Consider the following 21,403-nt stretch of genomic DNA (forward strand, 5'->3'; position numbering starts at 1 on the left):
AATTTGGAAGAGCATTCTCACAGTGCCAGGTGCTCAGTACTGAGACAGATTAAATATTGAGGGAAAGCCTCCCCACCAATCGCTGACTTGCTCAGACACCTATAGTGAGCTAGGCCAGCACTTGAATGAACACCCAGGGGTCTTGCTTCTAGATAGAACAATCATTACCACCCAGGCACATGCCACTTGTCCCATACAGAGCACCATGAATTCGGAGCTCAGGCTGGAACCTGAGCGTATACAGACCAACAGGCTTTGTCTCTTAGTTTCATCATAATGAATCAATCACAGCAGGTTATGATGTCAGACATTTCCTTTTATTGGCTTTTAGGAAACTTCTTTTGGAAAACCCAGAGGTACTGGAAACATCCATCTACCCTACAACCTCCTCGAGGAATGTGGTGAGAAAAATACATACATACACATATAGATATCTCTATGAGCAGTAGAGTTCTGAGGGGGGTTCCAAGGCTCAGAAGCGCTTCTGGAGGGCAGACTGGATGTTCTTCAGGAGTCCCCACTTAGCTCGGTTCTTCCCACGCCCATCTGGTGTTACCACCTACAAGGGAAAGCAAAGAGTGTGTGGGACCATCCACGGAGGGATAGTAGCTCCTAGAGCCCAGGATCATCCCATACACCATCTCACCAATGCCCATGACAACCATGGGAAGCATGCACGCTCAGCCCCTCTATAGAGATGAAGAGCCCCAGACTCAGGGTACCACAGAGCTTTCACAGCAGCCCACAGCTGTTGTGTGCTGCCACTCCAATCCTACACATCAGGTTCTACCTCTCTCAAGGCAGTTCATACAACCGAATGTGGACAAGCATGATAGACTACACCCCAAATGGCCCTTACCACAGAACATCCCCCCACGCTAGCCTCTGGAACTTTGTTTCTTTCCTGTCTTTCAATTTCTAAGTTTCAGCTAATGAGTGGTTTCTTTACTAAACTTGGGGTGACCTGTTTAGGGTGTTGGGGGAAATGACAGTTTTTTTAATTTGTTTTAAGTCTCTGTAGTCTCAACATTAGTTAAGTAAAGAGAAGATTCTTAGAGATGTGTATGAAAGATGAATAAAGCAGAATTTGTAAGTTGTCCAGTTTTCCCCATTTTACATAGACAGGAATGCTATCTTCTAACTCAGGTATGCTTGGTGACTCAGTGCTACCCAAGAAAGGCAAGATTCTGGGCAGCAGGGCTAAGGAGGACCTTCTTAGAAACCTTACAGACTCAACTTCGTCATGCTTCTCCGTGATGGACCTCCATGTCTCCGACCTCGCATCATTCCCAATCCCTAATACACATTTACTGAAGAGGCATTTAGGAACTAAAGTTGGGATGGAAGATCCCACTGCCCATGCAAATTAGGCCAAGAGATACATGAGTAGATGGGGCAGGACTAGGTTCGATTGATGAGGAGAAATGTTTATACGAAGCACAAAGTCTCTATGATAATGTTTTTAATCTTTTATATCTGTGTTGGGCAAAAACAGAGATGCTGCATAGAGAGAATCCTGATAAAGATGAAATGAAAAATGTCAGAGGTGCACAGAGCTACTGGGGACAGCCAACAAGGCCTAGTGGTACTGTGAGTTATGGGGTTTGGAAGTGCATTAAAAAATACACATTTGACAATTTTGTCTCAAACTTTTGTAAGGAGCTCCAAAGCCAACGACTGTGTAGCGTAATGGGACAGAGGTGGCTGGGGAGCGTTAGCGCGAAAACAGCAGCGTCAGGCACAACAGAGGACAGAAGAAGCAAAAAGACAGAATGAAAATGCTACAGAAATTGAAATGATGGTTGGCACCTCCTTCCTTGTCCCACACTGAAGCTGTGTGACGGGGCTTCCCCAGAAAAGGAGAGGAGAGAGAGGCTCCCCGACTCCTGGAAGCTAGATTTGAAACATCAGTTCTAGATTCTGATAAAAACAGTATGGACAAGCAGTGATATGTCCAATCCACTTATGACCATAGATGCAAAAAATCATCTAAAATATCATATAAAAATCAAATCACAGTAACTGAAATAGCTGTTAGAATGACATACGAAAGCAATATGTGATGCCAACCAAGGGCTTATTTCATGAAGAAGTGGAATCCAGCATTAGAAAAGGCAGTCATGGTGAGCCAGAACAACACTTAGAAAGGCCAGGTCCTGGGTTTAATTCATGGCACCATAATCAAACCAAACCAAACCAACCAACCAACCAACCAACCAACCAACCAACCAAAACCCATCATAATTTACTTAATTGATAAAGTCCTAAAGGAGAAAAATCATATGATTACATCAATGAATGCAAATAATATCATTCTCTATGCAAAAGCTCTTGGAATCCTGGAAGTCAGAGATGTTTCTTTAGGTCAATGACTATAAACCTAAATACTGAATAGAAACAACAAAGTCAATGGAGAAAGTTTAGTGTCAGCAACTGACAAGTGTGTCTACTTCTGCCATCCTGGGTCTGACTCAAGGCTCTCGCTAAAGTGATTAGGAAAGAAAAAGAAATATAAACTCAAAGACTGTGAGCGACGAGATAAAAGCACCATTACTTACAGATGATAAGCTGAACCAACAGTCTTGGAATAACAGAGTCCTTAAAGATTTGCCGGGATTCAGATTTATCTAGAGAGGACAATAGCTTTCCTACTGAACCAGCCATCTGTTAGGAATATACTACAATATAGAACAAACACTCAAGGCATCAAAGGTTGTGCACTGTTCACTTTTGTGTTTTTCCTAGATATGTTTAAGGATGCAACATATTTGGGTACACATATGTGTGGCGAAACGCTACAATAAGCAAATTGGTGAGTCTCTTATTTCGCATAATCCCTGGCTTACAATGTGATTATGCATCTAAAATCATAGCAAATTAATCACATATGACACGGTATAGAGTGTAGTCTTACTTCTGTTCATTAGATCACTAAACTATGTAGTTTACCCAGGAACACAAGGTTGAAGACCCCAGAAAACCTCACATAAAGCAGTTTGAATGAATGTTCAGATAATATGGCAAACCTATCAACTGCCTCCCAATTAATTTCTCAATGTCTTTCTAACCCAATTCTGTTTGGATTAAAAATAAAATAACTAAAACAATAACCACAAGGGGTTCCTTCGATGTTTATAAGAATTAGAAAGCCTCCATGACTTGCTAGTCTTTGTTTTGCAAAAGAAGCATGGTTAATGAAGGTGCCTTGGCAATTCATTAGGACAGCACACAGCTGAGACTAAATCCCAGTAAAAGCAGACAGGCACTGACGTGAGCGTTGGGGCTGTTTCGCATCATCCCCAGTCTTTATCTTTAAACATCTTCACTCCACTTTGAGACAAAGACCTCCAGTCTTCTATGTTTTCGGTTCCTAGTCCCATAGCTCACTGCACTGTTAGCCCCCTTTACTGCCCCCATGGCTCCCTGTGCAGCTTACATTTTCATAACATCGTTATGCATATATTATCTCCATTTTTTCCTCCAGCAATGGGTGATTTGCTACCATTTATACAATATTATCTTTACTTTGCATATGGCCCTGTTTCTGCTGAAGCCATTTTTAATTTTTGTCAAAATAGAAAGCAGAATGTTGAGACATACTAGGGGATTCAGGAATGAACCCTAAATATATAGACAGTGAATGCATGATCAAAATAGCACCGTGACTGTACACAGCACAATCCTAGTAGACAACGTTGGGTAAATGGGCTCAGTTGTAGCAGAGCAGATACAGCTGTTCTTTGCATTGCATTTAAAGGTAGACTGTGTACTGATAAGACTGATAAAGGTGAAACTATAAATTTAATAAAAGAATATGTGGAAGATTATCTTTGTGATCTTAGTCAAGGCAGGGACTTTTTAAACAGAACCCCCAAAGGTCATACCATAAAGAAAAACAGTTACGACTTTGATTATTTGAGAGTTTAAGACTCCTGCCATTTCATGGAGTACAATATGAACAGAGGTGATAAGACAAATATCAGAGGAGCAGAAATATTAGCAATGTCTAAAACCATCATCTGGAATACATGGTGTCCCGTGAGTCACCAAGTCAGGAGAGTATAGGGCTGGAAGTGGCATGGGTGGGATGGGGTGGGGTGGGGGAGGTAGGGTAGTGGGCAAAGGGTGGTAACAGGCCACTTATGGGAGGAATCCTGGAAGAGTGTGATCATTTGAAATGAAATGTAGAAAAATAAAGTGAGCTGATGTAACTATCAGGTTGCGCTTGATCAACGCAGGTTGAATTTAGGATAGAAGGTCTCTCTTATGGAAATATTCATGGATGTGGCCAAATTAAGTACACTGCTGTGACAGTTTGTGTATGCTCAACCCAGGGAGTGGCAATATTAGGAGGTGTGGCCTTGTTGGAGTAGGTGTGTCATTGTGGGTATGGGCTTTAAGACCCTCATCCTAGCTCCCTGGAATCCTGTCTTCTGGTGGCATTTGGAACACGATGTAGAACTCTCAGCTCCTCCTACACCATGCCTGTGTGGACACTGCCATGCTCCCACCTTGATGATAATAGACTGAACCTATGAACCTGAAAGCCAGCCCCAATTAAATGTTGTGCTTATAATAACTGCCTTGGTCATGGTGTCTGTTCACAGCAGTAAAACCCTCACTAGGACAATCATGTAGTTTATAACCCAGACATTTCAGTCATAGTGCATTTCTTATATGAAATCAACTATGCTCCTTTAAGTTCATATGTTGTATTCCTAGTCTCAGATATGATTCTGCTGGGTCAGGGCCTTTAAGGAGGCAATGAAGTTAAAATGAGGCTGTTTGGGCAGCTTTAATCCAACCCACAACCATTGTTATAGGAGGACATTTGAGTGTAGACCTCAGGGATACGTGGGGAAAGATCACTCAGGAGCACAGTGCGAAAGACTTTTAGCTAGAGCCACAGCTGTCTAGCGATCCCTGATCTGTAGCAACTTGTTAGTGCAACTCAACCTGACTCATAAAAAATCCAGGGAGACTTTTACACCTCTATCCCAAGCCACAAGCATTGTCTACTGTAGCATTAGTGGAGCTAACCTGGGTGTCCACACTGAGTAGACAGGTGACATGCAAGAAGCAGATACACGCTATGAAGGATGGCATAGCATCCGAAATCCAGGGACAAAATACCCATAACGATATAGATCAGTGCTTCTTAACCTGTGGGCTGTGATGCTTTCGGGGATGGAATGACCTTTTCATGGGGGTCACCTAAGACTATCAGGGAACACAAATATCTACAATTATGATCCAAAGTTATAGTTATGAAGTAGCAACAAAAATAATTTAGTGGTTGTTGGGTTGGGTGATTCACTGCAATAGAAGGAGCTGTATTAAAGGGTCATAGCATTAGGAAGGTTGAGACCACTGATGTAGATAGATCATTCATTCTATCTACACTTCAGGGCCTGGAGCTACTGCTTGTGAGTGGGTGTCTAGGGAGGAGGTGGCAGTCCTTGGGGTGTGTCAGTCACAACCGTTAAGAAGGTATGTGACAGCCTGGGGAGAAGAAAGTTGGGACTTAGTGGCAGAGAGGCCACCTTATTCTGTGTCAGAGTTCCAGCTGCAGTGCAGGGTAAGGAAAGGGCCCTGCAGAGACCCAGGCTGACCAAACAATGGTCTCTTTGGCACATAGACATTTTTGAGGGACTGACAGACTGAGAAGGACTTTGAGAATGGCTTGGAGACAGGAATGGCTACATTCTCTGATGGGCTCCAAAGACCCAGGAAAGCATCAGTTACTGAGTATTGCCAGGCTCAAAGCGTTGCCTCTAAATCTGTTGTAATTCACTAATCTATATAGATTAGAGTGGCGGATCAATGGACCCTCACAGAAGTCCTTTTCTGAACCCTCAAATCTCTGTGTTCTACCTTAGGAGAATTAAGTTAGCTGTTTGGGGATAGGAAAATTTCCCATCACCACAGGCTCACTGCTATCACAAAAGGCCCTTCAGGTGGCAGGGAGAGGCAGAGGGGAGCCTGAGGGAGGGCCGGCGGGAGGGAGACAGACCTAGTTGGAAGTTGATGTCTTGAAGACAGAAGAAAGGAACATGAGTTAGAAATTTGAGTGGCCAGCAAAAGGCGAGGGGTGGGTTCTACCTCAGAAATCCCGCCACAGAAGGATCTAGACACAGATGGTACACTGATTTAAAATTTAGCCAATGAGAACCATTTCTATTCCTGAGCTGCAGAAATGTAATGATTCGTTTGTTTAACCACCTATTTGTCACAGTAGGCAAAGGAAACCCACACACAGAAGGACAGGGCTAATCAGGGTCTCAAGTGTGCGGGAGAAGATGGGGAGCAAAGAGGGAGTGGTAGCCAGGAATGGAATGTGGTCAGGGGGTGTGTTGAGGACCAAGGGAAGATCCAAGGAGGAGAAACAGAGGCCAACACACACACACACACACACACACACACACACACACACACACACATACACACACGCACACACTGCCTAAAACACACTTATCTGTCCTTTCAAAATAGACCATTAGGCTCCTTGATGTTAGAGGCTTTGAGGCAGAGACCATGAGCCATAAGGAACCAGTAAGACAAACATCGTATCCCATTGCCATGGAACTTAGCAAGCTAGTGTTGTTGGGGTCTGACTCAGGAACATGAGCTCAAATTCCAAAGCTCTTTCAAGACACAATTCTGTCTCAGAAACAATAGTTGATCCATCAAAAAGAGACTCAGTGCTTTGATATCACTTCCCCAGAGACATGTGCTATGCTTAAGCTGACCACAGCTTCTATAGCTTCTGAGAGCTTTGTTTTAGAGCATGAGTAAGGGTCTTGGGAAGCTCTGGTGAAGTCTTGTGTGCTGGTACTCCAGGCATGAGCTCTCTCCTCCCTGGCTTATTCATTTACACTTGACTCTGGTCCAGGAGGCTAGAGTTCTGGCTTTGAATACAGACCCATCCCCTGTGTTTTCTCCATATGTGCTTCCTCTTCGAGGAGACATCTGAGACTCCAGGATGATCAGCGATAATGGATAACACAGATTTGACCTTCAAATGTGACCTTTAAAGTGTTGGATAACTAATTTTATTGTTGCATGTATTATGTACCAAAGAAATTTTCTTTAAAAAAATATTCAACAAGTCTTAGGCTATGCAAATCAAATATAAAAGGTTTTCTTTCACATCTTTTATAGAAGTACATAGGCTGGAAGCATGGTGGTGGGAATAAGACGTGACTATGCTACCTCTTAGAAGCATTCAAATGAAACCTTTCAGAGATACGCGTACACCAGTGCCAAAGGAAAAAAATTTCGATTTTATAGGAAAGAGCTAAAGCCATTACTTTTATGAAGCTTTATAAATGTCATTCAAACACACCATCTTATTTTCATTTGCTGGTGAAGCCTTTACTTATGCAAATCATGACAAATGTTAAGGAAGGCAGTGTTTCCTCGGAATGCTAATAGAACCGCAAAGGAGGGAGGAAGAATTACTTCTGAAGGAAAAATCTATACTGTAGCTCTTTGAGTCAGATAAAAATGAAGCTTCCAGAAAACCTCATTAATTAGGGTTCTGCTCATTTAGATATTGTGAGGAAAAGCAAAGAGACAGGCATGCATTTCCCTCTCTTTCATAGGGCGGCAAATTAATCGCATAAAGACAGATTTAGGGGAAGGCTATTCTGACTGTATAAAACATTCTGCCTTCAGGCATCTTATGATACTTTGTGATTATTAATTTTATTTATCAATTTACTCCTTCAGTCCTTAATTTAGACATTCGCCCATATATTCATTTGTTTGGTTACATTTTTACTCATGTTTCCATTCAATAATTAAGAGGCTGCTGTGTGCAAACTGCTTCGGTAAGCACCACAGGAGAGAGAGAGATGAATTAGGCAAGAATTTTGTTTGCAAGGAGGTCATAGTGGGAGAGAGATGAGAAGACTCAGGAGGGTAAGGTGGCGGATTGACGACACGCCTTGGTCTCTCTATCTGTCCCCAGTCCTCCCTCACGTCTAGAGATGACAGATGATTCATTAGAAAAATTAACAGCTACTGAGTGCCCTTCGTGAGTAAGACATTTCTGCAGGATTCTAAAGGCTGAGAAGGCAGATGGAATCAGATTAAAAGCAAAATCTGTAGTCGAGAGCATGGAATGGAAAACGTAGCAACAGGTCTGAGGCTTCGGGGCTCTGGAGAGAGGTCCCCGTGGCAACTGCCACACAGGCTGAGAGGCCAGCAGAGGAACAGCTTGCAGAGCAGCCAGGCAGGCTCTCTCATCTCACTTCCTTGGCATGGAAGTGTCCAACCTCTGTGGGCGTGGGCGTGGGCGTGGGGGTTGGGGAAGCATGATCAGGAGAATAGCCCCACTCTGCAGAACTGCTACTGATAGCACAACCCCACTTCCTTCCTATTCTCCAACATGGTTAGAAGGGACAGGCAAACCCTCAAACATCTGACCAGATTGCTATTAACCTGATTGACCCGATTGACCAGATTGCAGTTAACCCGATCCAATGGCCCTGAGCACTCAGACCACTCAGAGCATGGGTGGAGACGACCCAAGAGTACACGAAAGCTGGGCTTAGTGGAGCAGAAACTTAGGGCCGACTCAAAATGAGGCCGATTCAGAGAGAAGTGGACAGGAGAGAAGGAGGAGAGAGGAAGAGGGCAAGAGGGGAAAAGGAGAAGTGGAGATGGGAGGGAGGTAGGAGAGAGGAAGAAGGAAGAGGAGGGGCATGGGAAGGGAAGGGGAAGAGAAAAGAGAGGAGGGAGGGAAGGAAAGGGAAGGGTGATAACTTTCTAGCTTCTGTGGACATCAGATTTGACAGATGTTTCTTCTAGGTGTGTCTTAGAGGTCTTTCAAGGCTTCCTTCTCTCTCTTGGTGCCATATATCTCCCTTCTTCCAAACCCTAAATGAGTTTTTTTTTTTTTTTTTTTTTTTTTTTTTTTTTTTTACTTTTAAAGAACCTCGAAATCTTATTTGATTGCAGAGAACAGCTCCACAGTTATATAGTATGATAGCTCTTGCCTGTCCCAGTATTCTCAATGTCATTACAATGGCACTCATGAGTGTGCCGTCACTGGGAATTCAGATTAGCATTAGCTCTCCATCACAAAAACCATAGTTTGTTCCTTTGCTTCATGAAGCCAACCTGACCTGCTCCGTGTCTTTTTTTTTTTTAACTACCAGAGAAACCAAAAGTAGTTTTAGTATAAATATGCTTTAAATATTACATGGGATATTCTTGTACTACACGCTTCAATTGTCCTCTGTGAGAAATGCTGATTTAACTGGCTGCTGTGCGTCTTTGCTAAATTTCACACCTTGCCGTCTTCATAGGGAGCATTGCTCCTTTGGAATTTCCCCACTGTAATTATTTCTTACTCTTCTCATACAATGACTGCGAGTCCCTGACTGTGGTGGAAGGAGGGACTATGCTTGGTCATACTCTGAACTTCTGTATCCTAACGCAAAGTTTTGAGTTCAGCAGAACCTATGATCCCTGGATCCAGAGATGAGAGACACTGTCATTGACTGAGAGTTAACCAGCTTTCTGGGCTTGGAGATAGAATTCTCTGTGGTCTCTGCTGATCTAGGAAGCCTAGTTAAGCCAAATCCTGATTCTATGAAGGCATTCCCATCTGATGGGTCAGAGAGATGGGTCAACTGGTAAAGGTTCTTGAGGCCCTCAGATTGAGCCTCTAACATCTGTCTGTGTACTATGGCATGCATGTGTGAGTACATGTGTGGGCATGTGTACATATGTGGGATTCTCCAGTAAAATTAATAGGAAAAACGTTTAACCTAAGAAGTCAATGTACACAGTACCTTGCAGATGTCACTCCACTGCCCAGGACCATTATCATTGATGGCTCTAACCTTGAACAAATACTCAGTGTTGGGGGTTAGATTGTGTAGCTCCAGGTTCTGCTGCAGGATGTCTCGAATTTGTCCACAGAGCTCTGTGCGCACATTATTAGGAGGGGTGGTAACGAGCTCATAGAATTCCATCTCAAAGGAGTCCACGTCTTCTGTTGGGCATGTCCAGTAAACCTAGGAGAAGTGGGTATATGAGCATGGCACCAACACACACTGCTCTGTCCTTCCCCTAGGATTTGTGCGGTAGCCTGTCTGTGGGCTGTGCTTAAGCTGACCCCATCTTCTACAGCTGCGGAGAGCTTTGATTTGACCACGAGTAAGGGTCTTGGGAAGCTCTGGTGAAGTCTTGTGTGATTCATGGAATGGATTTCGGGAACAGGGGGATGATCTTCAGGGTTCTGTTCCTGTCACTCAATGTGAAGGCAATGGCCAGAGATAACGTTTACCAGCTGCCTGTTGGACATCAGCGCTCCTACCAGGTGCTCCTAACTACAGATCTGGGAATTCCCAGAAGCCACTGGGAGGCAGATTTCATCCTCCCACTTCACAGGCACAAGAAGGAGACATTTGGCAAATGCCAGTGGACTCACAGAACATGGTAGAGTCACACAGTTGTCTGGAATGCAAAGTTATTTCCTTCTCTACTCCTGAGAAAATATCCAACAATAAAGACAGTAAGTTCATACTCAAATCATGAGATGTCAACTCCCAAGAAGAGACACAGTAACAAGTCTCAATTTGGCATAGAAACAGTTTGTGATAATAGTGTTTTCATATCATTTATTTATTTATTTGTTTATTTATATATTTAGTGTGTGTGTGTGTGTGTGTGGATGTGTGTGTGAGTGATATGCACTCGAGCATGTTTGTGCACACACCAAATGCCATGGAGTCTATGTGGAGGTCAGAGGACAACTTGCTGGCATCTGTTCTCTTTTCCTACCACGTGGTTCCTTGGAATAGGACCCAAATTGTTAGGTTTGGTGGTAAGTGCCACCATGTTGATGACCCTGAACTTTAAAAAACATTGTATTTTAAAAGCATATTTCTACTGCTCTTATTATATTTTTTGCTAAAGTCAAATGCCATAAGGCACAGCTAATGTATAATTTCACGAGTACTAGCTTTTCTAAATGAAATCACATAGCATAATGAAGTTATTCTGATTTGATCATTCATTCTGATGATCAAAACAAGAAGAACATTTATCGTAACATGCTTTGGAAATGCAGAAATATAAGGGAAGAAAATAAACATCTCCCCTAATCCACACGTTGATTCCTGTAAGTCTTTCTCCTGTCGGGGGAGATGCAAGCACACTCATGCAGGGATCAGGATTGCATGGTTCTGCTTTATTCTCTTAACTTACAGTTCATCTGTCTTATACAGTCAAAAAAAAAAAAAAACCTGCCCCTAGAGGCCAGCAAGGTGGCTCAGAGAGTAAAGGTGCTTGCTGCTAAGCCCAACAACATGGAGTTTGAGTCCCAGGAGCCCCACAGTGGAAGGAGAGAACTGGTACTCTCAAAGTTGTCCTCTGTCCTCCACATGTATGCTCTGGCATCTCTCTCTTTCCCTCCCCTCTCCCTCTCCCTCTCCCTCTCCCTCTCCCTCTCCCTCTCCCTCTCCCTCTCCCTCTCCCTCTCCCTCTCCCTCCCTCCCTCTCTCTCTCTCTCTCTCACACACACACACACACATACACAGAGAGAGAGAGAGATAAAATGAATAAATGTAATGGAATTATATAAAAAAAGCTTTCTAAAATAACTGACCCCTTCTACAGTCGAGCAGTCAGATTTTTCTGCTTTTGTACTCAGATAAATGCTGCAACAAATATTTTTGGGGCATAAATCCTCATCTGATTTTTTTTTTTTGAGGAGGACAGTTTCTTAAGAAATTATTTCTAAAATTCAAATTGAATCAAAAGATCTCTCGAGATCTTTGGAATACATACAAATAATCTTCTAAGACCAACTCGAACATTTTCTATACTGAAGCTCTGAAAATTTAGGAGCCAGGTCTACATAGACTTAATTATTTTCATTGTAGAGCACAATGAATCCCGGGGAAGGTCCATTTAACGACCCTGGAACAGGGATTTTCTACATCACCATCATCACTACCACCATCATCACCATCATCACCATCATCATCATCATCATCCAAGGATAACTCTTAGGCAGCACATGTGACGTCTCCAAGTCCAAATATGGAGCGGACCCCACCAGCCCTTCTGCTTCAGAACAGGGGCTGTGGACTCCCTGAGAGGCTGGGGGTGTCACTGAGATGAGATACAGCGTGGCCAGAGTTCACCGATGTCACCTGTACCCCATTTCTGTGTGAAGGACAGGGAGAGGCACCATGCTGTGTTGATGGTCTCCAGGAGGGTGCTGTTCTATCTGGCACATTTCTTGTGGTATTAGTTTATCCTCTGAAGCACACATTACAATGTCTCATAGAGGGAGAAGGTAAAACCTGGTCTCTGTCCGATCTCCATTTTCTTGTGTTTAGACCCTACCTACTGAAGTGCAGTCTGCAGACAGCAGCATTGGCAATACCTGGCAGCTTGTGAGAGCTAGACTCTGAGGCCTGGAAATTCAACGACAAAGAATCCACCTTCTAACAAGTCTGCAGGAGATGGTAGTGCTTGGAACCACTAGTCCACATTTCAAGATGCCTACTGTCTTTGAAAGAGGGACAAAAGATGAGCTGTGCCATTTGGAAGCAGGCCATGGAGTAATTTGGGAGGTGTGTCCATGCAGGAACCTCAAAAGAGGCCAGAAACTCCAATTGCCCAGCAGCCCTTTTGCCTCTTGGAGTTTAAATAACATACTCCATAGGCAATTCAATTCAGGCTCAGCTGGATTTCAGAGAGACAGTAAGGCAAAGAGCATTTGTTCAGTGTTAGGTTAAGATGGCCAGTGGCCTGTGCTGTCAGAGGTGATGCAGGTGTGGAGACCTGTAAGACACTCCACTCTCCATATCACCCCTGAGACAGAAGATGGATCTCAGCAGAGAACTGGAATGGTTCTGGGGATGGTCATCTGAATCTTTTCAAACCCAGGGAGCCTGGATCTAAGAGAAGTAACAGTTTAAAGGAACCCACAGCTGGCAGACAGCAGAGACTGCTCACCTAATTCAGTTCTGGACTCTTCCCCATACTTCCATGACCTCCCAAGCCAGTTTGAAACTTTCTTTAGTTCCAACTTGATTCTTTCTTTTGGCTTCTTTTCCCTCCCTCCCTCCCTCCCTCCCTCCCTCCCTCCCTTCCTTCCTTCCTTCCTTCCTTCCTTCCTTCCTTCCTTCCTTCCTTTCGGTGTGGTGTGGTTTGTATGTATATGTGGGTGTGCAGCACACATGCGTGCATGCCCACTTGACTGTTTATGTTAGTGTAAAGACCAGGGGGTTGACACTGTCTTCTACTGTCTTCTCTCTCCCATATTCTACTATCTATAAATCTGTCTGTCTGTCTGTCTGTCTGTCTGTCTGTCTGTCTGTCTACTTACCTACCTAACCCTGAGGCAGGGCCTGTCATCTAGCTGGAGTTCATTGTTTCCACTAGGCTAGCCAATCAGGAAGATCCTGGCTCCCCCTGCCTCTGCCACCCCAGCACTGGAAGCACAGATATACACCAGGCTTTGACATGTGTGATAGAGATGCAAATTCAGTTCTTCATGCTTGCACAACAAGCCTCTTGCTCACTGAGCCTTCTTCCTAGCCTGTGTTTCTTTCAATAGAAAAGCTGTCCATCAGGTTGGGTTGGAATTTACATGCACTTATTATGTTTTCAATACACTGACTAGATTAACTAACATTTCAGGACCCTACCCTACTGACTAGGCTGACTACAAAGAGTCTAGAGGAGTAGACTCAAGTGACCACGTTCTAGAGGCCAAAGCGCTATAGACAACCTTCTCTGACCTCTCTCTTTCATTCTGTGCCCTGCCCTCCACCCTCCCCTTTGTCATACCTTGGCAGCTCTTGGGTACACCAGTGTCTGGTAGATGACAATTGGGCCTGGGGTCCTCACAGAGGTGTCGTTGAAGGAATACCAGTTGTGGAAGCTGTTACTGCTCTGCGGAGGCTGGGTTTCCCCCGTGGCACTCCAGTAGGTGTAAAGGCCATCAGTCGTCTTGGCGGGCGCGGCAGACTGGGCTCTCCCATAGTTCTCCAGACCCATCTTGCCCTTGTCATTGGCGGTGTTGAAGGACATCAAGGAAGAGCTCCGCTGGTATATCTGCTGGTTGCCGAAGCTGTGGGTGCTGAATGTCACCTTCCTGGCGATCATCATTTCCGAGTGGATAGGATACTGGGAAGGGAGTGAGTCCCCTGAGGAGCAAGCCTTTTTGGGTCCTGTGGGAAAGAGCTCGTGGATGGCATTGGAGAGTTCGGCAAAATCCAAGGGGATACAGTGGAGGGAGTGAAGCCGCAGCTGAGGGTCGGGCCTGAAGGTATTCTGGATGCCCTCCTCAATCTGGTCCACCAGGATCTTGGCAGACTGCAGGAAGGCCACCTGTCCTGTTTCCTTCAGGGCTTCTTTGGAGTAAGCAATCAGGCCATCCATTTCGTTCACTTTCATGGTCGTAATGTACACATATTTCTCAATTTCTTTCTGCCTGGACACTTCCAGATTCTCTATCTGTTCCATGATGATCTTCTCTTTCTCTTGAAGGATGGCTCGCAGTTTGAGGAATCCATTCCGGACCTCCTTCCTCTTTGCTTCCTTGTCAGCTTTAAAGCTGCTCTTTAGAATGTTGAATTCCATCAGGTCATTATCAATTTCATATCGGACTGAAAAAAACAACCAAGTCGGTTACCATGAATATTTTCATCTCTACAGATATCAAAGCCATATCAAACCGAAGCAAATCTCTGGACTCAAAGGAAATGGAGAGAGAGAGAGAGAGAGAGAGAGAGAGAGAGAGAGAGAGAGAGAGAGAGAGAGANGAGAGAGAGAGAGAGAGAGAGAGAGAGAGAGAGAGAGAGAGAGAGAGAGAGAGAGAACGCCTAGCTTGGCTGACATAGGCTACAACAGACCTTTGAAGTAAATTCCCCTTTTTTCTTCCTCCACATGCTCCTGGCACTCGTAACTTTCCCCTGGACTACGTCTCTTGTAGCAGAGAAACAAATTTCTGATGTCTACTAAATGGTGTCTTACCAACCAAGCTTGACCGAGTGTTCTTCAGCTATTGATGGTAGACCACTTTTTTTTTTTCGAGACAGGGTTTCTCTGTGTAGCCCTGGCTCTCCTGGAACTCACTTTGTAGACCAGGCTGGCCTCGAACTCAGAAATCCGCCTGCCTCTGCCTCCCGAGTGCTGGGATTAAAGGCGTGCGCCACCACGACCGGCTGACCACTTCTTATAGACATGGACTATAAGTAGTAATAATTCCACCCCACACTCCCAGCCCAGCTTTTTAAATTTAAAAGAGTTTTGTCACTGTTCAGCACTGGTGTTAGAGTCTGGGTGCATGACTTACTAGCTGCTGCCTTTTGCCGACCACTTTATTTAAGCACAGCTGTCTCATGCATGGAGAGATAAGTGTACACCACACCTGTGCTGTATGCTTATTGAGCCTGGCATGGTATATTCCTAGAGCATTCTGGCTAGGGTCATCTGGAAAGAAAGACTCTTAATAGAGAAAATGACTCCATAGGATTGGCTTGTAGGCAAGTCTGAAGGCATTATTTTGATTGATGATTGATGCTGGAAGTTCCCAGCTCTCTGTGAATGGTGCTAGCTTTGGACAGGTGGTCCTGGATGCTATAACATAGCAGACTGAGCTAATCATGAATGGGCAAGCCAGGAGCAGCATTCCTCCATGGCTTCTGTCAGTTTATGCTTCCAGGTTCCTGTCTTACATTCTTGTCATGATTTCCTTCAATGCTAGACTATGATGTGGAAGTATAAAATAAGCCCTTTCCTCCCCAAGTGTTTTTCTGGTCATGGTGTTTTACCACAGCAATAGAAACTTTAAGACAAAGACCTATATGAAGTGGTCCTCTATGAGCGGAGCCATTCCCTAAATGAATTTCTAGGTCTACTTGGAGACAGAGACATGTCTGACCTGGTAAAGACACATTTTGATATTATGAAACTTTTATGGAACTTTACAAAAAATTATTGTACTTTGCTCCAGTATAAAAAGCATGGTTGGTTTTATATAAATTATATTATACACCAATATGAACAACCATGACAGAAGGGATAAAAGGAGCTGGCCAGAATAATACTGCTATTTTGGAGGTTCCCTATTACTATGTGGCCATTAGCAGTTCTTTAAATTTGTTGCCTAAATTTTGACAGAAAGTTCATGGCAGATAACGTCAATTGAGATGATTCTCAGCATTAGATTAGTTCTTCCCCCTGGAAACAGGGAGGTGGAGTTAAAAATAACTGTTATGTTCAGAAAAAAAAAAAAACCATCAGTACCAAAACCCCCCCCCCCCCCACACACACCACCACCACACACAAACAAACAAATAGAATTTCAGGATGTGACTGGAGAAAACTTATTTTTCCCTTTTGGAAAATGGGACAAAAGTTCAGTAAAATTGTAACAAAAATGACAGGATCTTTCTGTGCTTATTATTCTCCAGTTTGTTTTCCAGAGGTGAGAGAATGTTTCATAAGATATCCCATCTTATCCTCACCAACCCAATGAGGAAGCTACCGCCATTTTATAGCTGAAAAAAAAAAACCGAGTCACAGAGACACTAACTGGCCAGTGATAGCTGTCATGGATACCTGTGCAGGCCATCTCAGGCTCTCCCAGTGTCTAGATTTCTCCACCAGCTTGAGCACCTCCCCCCCCCCCCCCCCCCGCCCGCCCCCAAAAGGTTCCCTACACCATCCTCTGGTCTTTTCCACAGCTGGGAGTTACACTGAAGGGGAGCAGGAAACTGATCAGGACCTGCTTTGAACTTGGCGATGGCGCTGAAGAGGGCAGCAGACCTCTCGGAGCAGGCATCTATGAGGCTGACCGTGTCATGGCCATTGTGGAAAGCGATCTTGCAGAAAGCGCAGAGTAGCTGGTTGTCGCTGCGGCAGTACTCGTTGATGCGGCTGGATGGATGGTGGATGCAAATCTTCTCGTCCTGGTCCTCGGCGCTGGTGTCCACGAAGATGTGGTCCTGCATGGCCACGTCTGAGTGGAAGGCCTTGAGACAGTCGTTGCACAGGTTGAGGCGACAGGTGACACAGCGTTTGTAGGCAATGCGCCGGGTGCGGCACACCTGGCAGAGGATAGGCCCCGAGGAGCGGTCGAAGCGCCACTTGAGGTAGCCATGCTGCTGCATGTAGCGTTTAGTGAGGCGCCCGCGCAGGTAGTTTTCTGGCAGGTGCATCTGGTGGCTGTAGGGCATACAGTGCGAGCGGCTGCACATGGGGCAGATGAGGATGAAGAAATTCTCCGTGACCTCGGCGTGTTTTTGCAGCTGCCGCAGGCACTTCTCGCATAGGCTGTGGTTGCAGGGCAGCATGAAGGAGTGCAGGCGCAGCCGGTTGCACATGGGGCAGGTGAGGTGGCTCACCAGGTGGCTGCTGGCGGGCATGGTCTTGGGTTCATCCATCTGAGTATCGCTGCTCCCCACGCGGAGGGCGGTCTTAGAGCTGAAAGAAAAAGCAAGCCCAGGCTTCAGGAACAATACACAAGAGCTCCAGAAGGACCAGTCTAGAGGGGTTGCACATAGGAAAGGTGATACACGGTTCCTGCATGGTGCCTGTCTTGGCTTGCCTCCACTCTCTTAGTAAATGAACTCAGTTAAGGCACTGGTACCCATGACATGGCATTTTAAAAGATGATGAAGACTGGATTTATTGTCTGCACAGAAGGCTCTCTGGATCCAGCCAGAGCGCTGTAGTGCCATCCTGCTAATTTTAATTTTGAGAGAGAGAGAGAGAGAGAGAGAGAGAGAGAGCAGAGGGGTATGGCATGGTTAGCTGGCTTGGATTTTTTGATGCATATCAGTAACACCATAAGCATCACACAGGACCACAGTGGCTGTGATGTATCAGAGCAGAAGTAATACTGCTTCAGGATGTTGGACCAGAATATTGTCCAAACCACATAAATGGCCTCCCATGCCCCTTTGCTGGGGAATGTGAGTGACTGTACCTTCTCTTTTTTTCTGATAGACGATAGAATCGTCTGATAGACGATTCGGGCTCCATGTGTTCTAGGTGCTTTCTAGACAGGAGTAAGAGAACCAACTGATTGACTCCATTCTCACTAACTCAAGCCCCAGTCCGTCGGGTTCCTCACACTGGCGTGGAGTGAGACATGTTCCCCCTGTTGCAAATGAGTCAATAAATCCAATCTAGCCCAATTACAGGCATGCTTCTGGTGGCTGTGCCTGGAAGGCAGTGACATTACTATTTCTGTTCTATGTGGGATGGGCCAGAGGAAGGTAGTAAATGGCTTTTCTAAGACAGCAAGAGACAATTTCTGTGCTGATCCTAGAAGCCAGGAACTGACTTCCAGATCAACAGCAATACACAAGGGTTTGCCTCTGGGCAATTTATATATGGCAGGGCATGGCACATTTAGAGTTACCCGTTTAGAGGGTCTTAATCTCTTTTGTGTTCAGTTTCTCCAGCTGTAAATCAAAGATTGCAGCACTTCCTTCATGGGGGTTTACAAAGTATAAATGAAAATAATCTATCCCCAGTGTAAATATGATCCCTGTAATCACCCTCTTGCGCTATCCACCGGCTAATGTCCACAGTAGAGGAGGAAACCGCAAGAGAAGGAAACAGTAGCCAAGCTCGTGAAGGCCCATGTGTGCTTATACTATTGTGAGTTAAGGGTCTCTGTCTACTTGCTGGAGGTCGCCCTCATGGATTCAATGGCAAGAACTACAAATGAAGAGACTATGCTTGTGCAATTCAAGTGCTTGGTATGAGAAGCTGCAATCAGAGTAAAAGCAGTTTAGGAAAGAAGCGACTCTGCAGTGGGAATGGAGATGCAAGCCGATGCACTATCTTTGGCTATTCCCTCGTCTTTCTGTTCATAGTCAGGTCCTGGACTTGACATTGGGCAGTGTTCTCTTCTGACCCCTTCCCTTTCTGATTTCTCTTTCTCTTTGTGTCCTTCTTGGCCAAGGAACCCATGCCTCAGATCACTGACAATCAAAGGAGCTTCCTAGGGTGGCCCTGAGATACAGTGTCTCTGCATAACCTTAGGCAACCTGAGAGCTGGCTTATCCCTGGGTCTTGGATGCTGAGATCTAGGCTTACAGCCTCACTGTTTTTGGCCCTATTTCTTTTCTGTGTCCAAGCCTCTTGCTCAGTACCAGAAGGGTCACCCAGAGTCACAAGTCAAGAGTACATGTTGTAGCTAGATGAGCTTCTCTGATAAGAAAAGTAAGACTTGGAGTCAGTGTATAATACATGGAGGGAGTGGAAGCGATCAGAAAGAGGGAAGGAGGGAGAAAGGAGATACTGTGTGGAGAATGGGCAGGGCTAAGAGAACTCTGTTAATGGCCCAAGGAACTGGAGTAGTTATGAGAAAGGGTCTGAGGAAAAGAATGAATCCAGGAAGGCTAGATTAGACCAGAGTGAAGAAAAAGTTAGGCGCCTGAACAGCATTGGGAGGGAAGGGGTTTGGAGACCAGGAGAGGGGGGTTGGAAGGCAAGCACCAGTACGTTAGAGCTGACTGCCTGGCACTGAAGTACAAACAGGATGTCTGCTGCCCGCAGATTTCCATGCTAAAGCGGCCACCAAGTCCCACAGCCTTGCCTTCTTGCCCTGGTACCCTGCCTCTGCTCCGCTGCACAGCCCACTCCCTGCTAAGTCCTGCTCATTCTCACATCTGCCTTCCAAACCTCTAGGTCCCACGCTGACGACTCCAGTTCTCCCTGTTAGAATCACTGGATGGGGATCGAGTTCTTACAGTTCTGAAGCCCACGTTGTATCCCAAGATCAATGGAAAAGAGAATGCTGAGGTGTGGAGAGCACGCAGGAGCGTTTATTTTTAAAGGTCCCCAGGGGATTTATATGCACTTCTGAATTTGGGAGCTGCTGATGTCTACGACTCTAAAGCACTAGCTGTGATCTTCCCTCCCCTGCGAAATCTCCCTGGCTCCTGATGTCCCTGACATGTGACTTAAAAAGAGCAGCTTGCTAGCCTGTGGGGTAGCCACTTTACTGAGTGACTGAGAACCTGACAGTCATGACTTTGGAGGGGAAAGAAAGGGTGGCTGTCAGCTCAGGGTACTTCTGTAGGTTGCTACCTATGGTCAAAAGCGGCTCCTAGAAGTCCGTACACATCTGGTAAATGCTGCAGTTTCCAGGAATCGGATGAAGAACAGTTTATATTTTTCAGATCATCTAACAGGCTATGGAGCATATACCATATAAAGGGGTCTCCATTTTGAAATGACTTTTTTTTTTTTGTTTTTTAAATTTTGGACCCTTGCCCTAGCTCTGGATTCAAGTCATGACTACCCGCTTCCTAGCTGCTTAGTCTTGGGCAACTTAGTATCTCCCAGCTAAATATTTTCCTGAGTCCAGCTGGCACAGAGTGAGGAGAGGGATGGTTACATGAACAGTACAAAGTTTCTTGAGGGCCATAACTTGTTTGCAAGGTGAGAGCTCTTAGGGTCAAAGGGTACATGTAGCATGCATTCACATCGGTAAAGGAGCTTGGCTGTTTAACTGCTACAAAATTACCATTTTTTTGTTGTGTTTTTGTTTCCCATGTAGAGTATACTCTAGGAAGCACTGGCCTGTTCTTGGGTACCCATAGCTGGCACATGTTCTCCAGTTATTTTGAGCCAACATAGCCAAACAACGGATGGCCAACACTCATGTAGTACTTACGAGGTGCGGATGCTTCGAAGGCGACCCTTTCTGAATGTGATGGTAACATTGCGGCAGCAGTGGCTCTCGTAGTAGTAGCACTTCAGATTGGTGCTGGCCGTGCAGCAGCACTTACAGTTGGGGTCATTGGCCCAGGAGCAGCAGCACCAGTGGCAATTGGGGTTCTCTGCGCAGGTGCAGTGGCAGAACTGGCAGTTCCGCTCATCCTTGTAGGGGCAGGGGAAGCAGGTGCAGTTCCGCTCGGAGGTGAAGATGAACTTGCAGCACAGGCAGGAGAACAGCCGGGGGCAGCATCTCTGCCAGGTACAGCAGGGAGAACACACACACATAGCCGTCTCCATGGCTCCTAGTTCCGTGGTACAAGGCCTCTAGAGTTTTGACAGTGTCCTCTACCAGATTATTGTGGCCACTTCTCTCCCTTGCCCACTCTCGTGAGGCTGGCAGTTTGGGAGTTGTGGCAGGAAGTTGGCCAGTTTATGAGGCCTTCACAGGTGGTATTCCTCCTTCTGAGCTGGTGTTACCTATTTCAGCCTGTGGACATTGCTTATGTCATAATCCCTGACTCCCACCATGTCTAAACATGCTCAGGAGTAGGTAAGAGGAGGGCACCCAGGGGTGGTAGCTGGGATACATACTGGGTGTTTTTCAAGAGACTGATGTCACAGGAGTGGTGGCACCACGGAGCTCTTGGAGGCTTTAGCGGCCATCTGTTGTGTTTCAAGTGCTCAC

General features: G+C 45.4%; 1 protein-coding gene across 1 annotated transcript; it reads right to left on the reverse strand.

Annotated features, from left to right (window-relative positions):
- Positions 1-295: 295 nt before the first annotated feature.
- Trim42 (tripartite motif containing 42) lies at positions 296-21,162 on the reverse strand. Its single transcript, XM_021172411.1, has 5 exons — positions 20,675-21,162; positions 16,766-17,463; positions 13,822-14,642; positions 9,804-10,028; positions 296-559 (listed from the first exon to the last, which is right to left on the reverse strand). Exons 1-5 carry the CDS (start codon positions 21,013-21,015, stop codon positions 473-475), a joined length of 2,172 nt encoding a protein of 723 aa, XP_021028070.1. The 5' UTR covers positions 21,016-21,162; the 3' UTR covers positions 296-472.
- Between the last annotated feature and the right edge of the window lie 241 nt (positions 21,163-21,403).

This window comes from Mus caroli, chromosome 9 (assembly GCF_900094665.2).
Source record: "Mus caroli chromosome 9, CAROLI_EIJ_v1.1, whole genome shotgun sequence".
Classification (NCBI taxonomy): Eukaryota; Metazoa; Chordata; class Mammalia; order Rodentia; family Muridae; genus Mus; species Mus caroli.

Bases quoted from the DNA above. Each gene is read 5' to 3' on its own strand.
- Trim42 (XM_021172411.1), bottom strand. From the start codon at position 21,015: ATGGAGACGGCTATGTGTGTGTGTTCTCCCTGCTGTACCTGGCAGAGA. The intron at 17,464-20,674 runs GTAAGTACTACA...TTTTTCTTTCAG, and splicing joins CTTCGAAGCATCCGCACCTC to CTCTAAGACCGCCCTCCGCG. The intron at 14,643-16,765 runs GTCCTGATCAGT...TGTTTTTTTCAG, and splicing joins CATCGCCAAGTTCAAAGCAG to TCCGATATGAAATTGATAAT.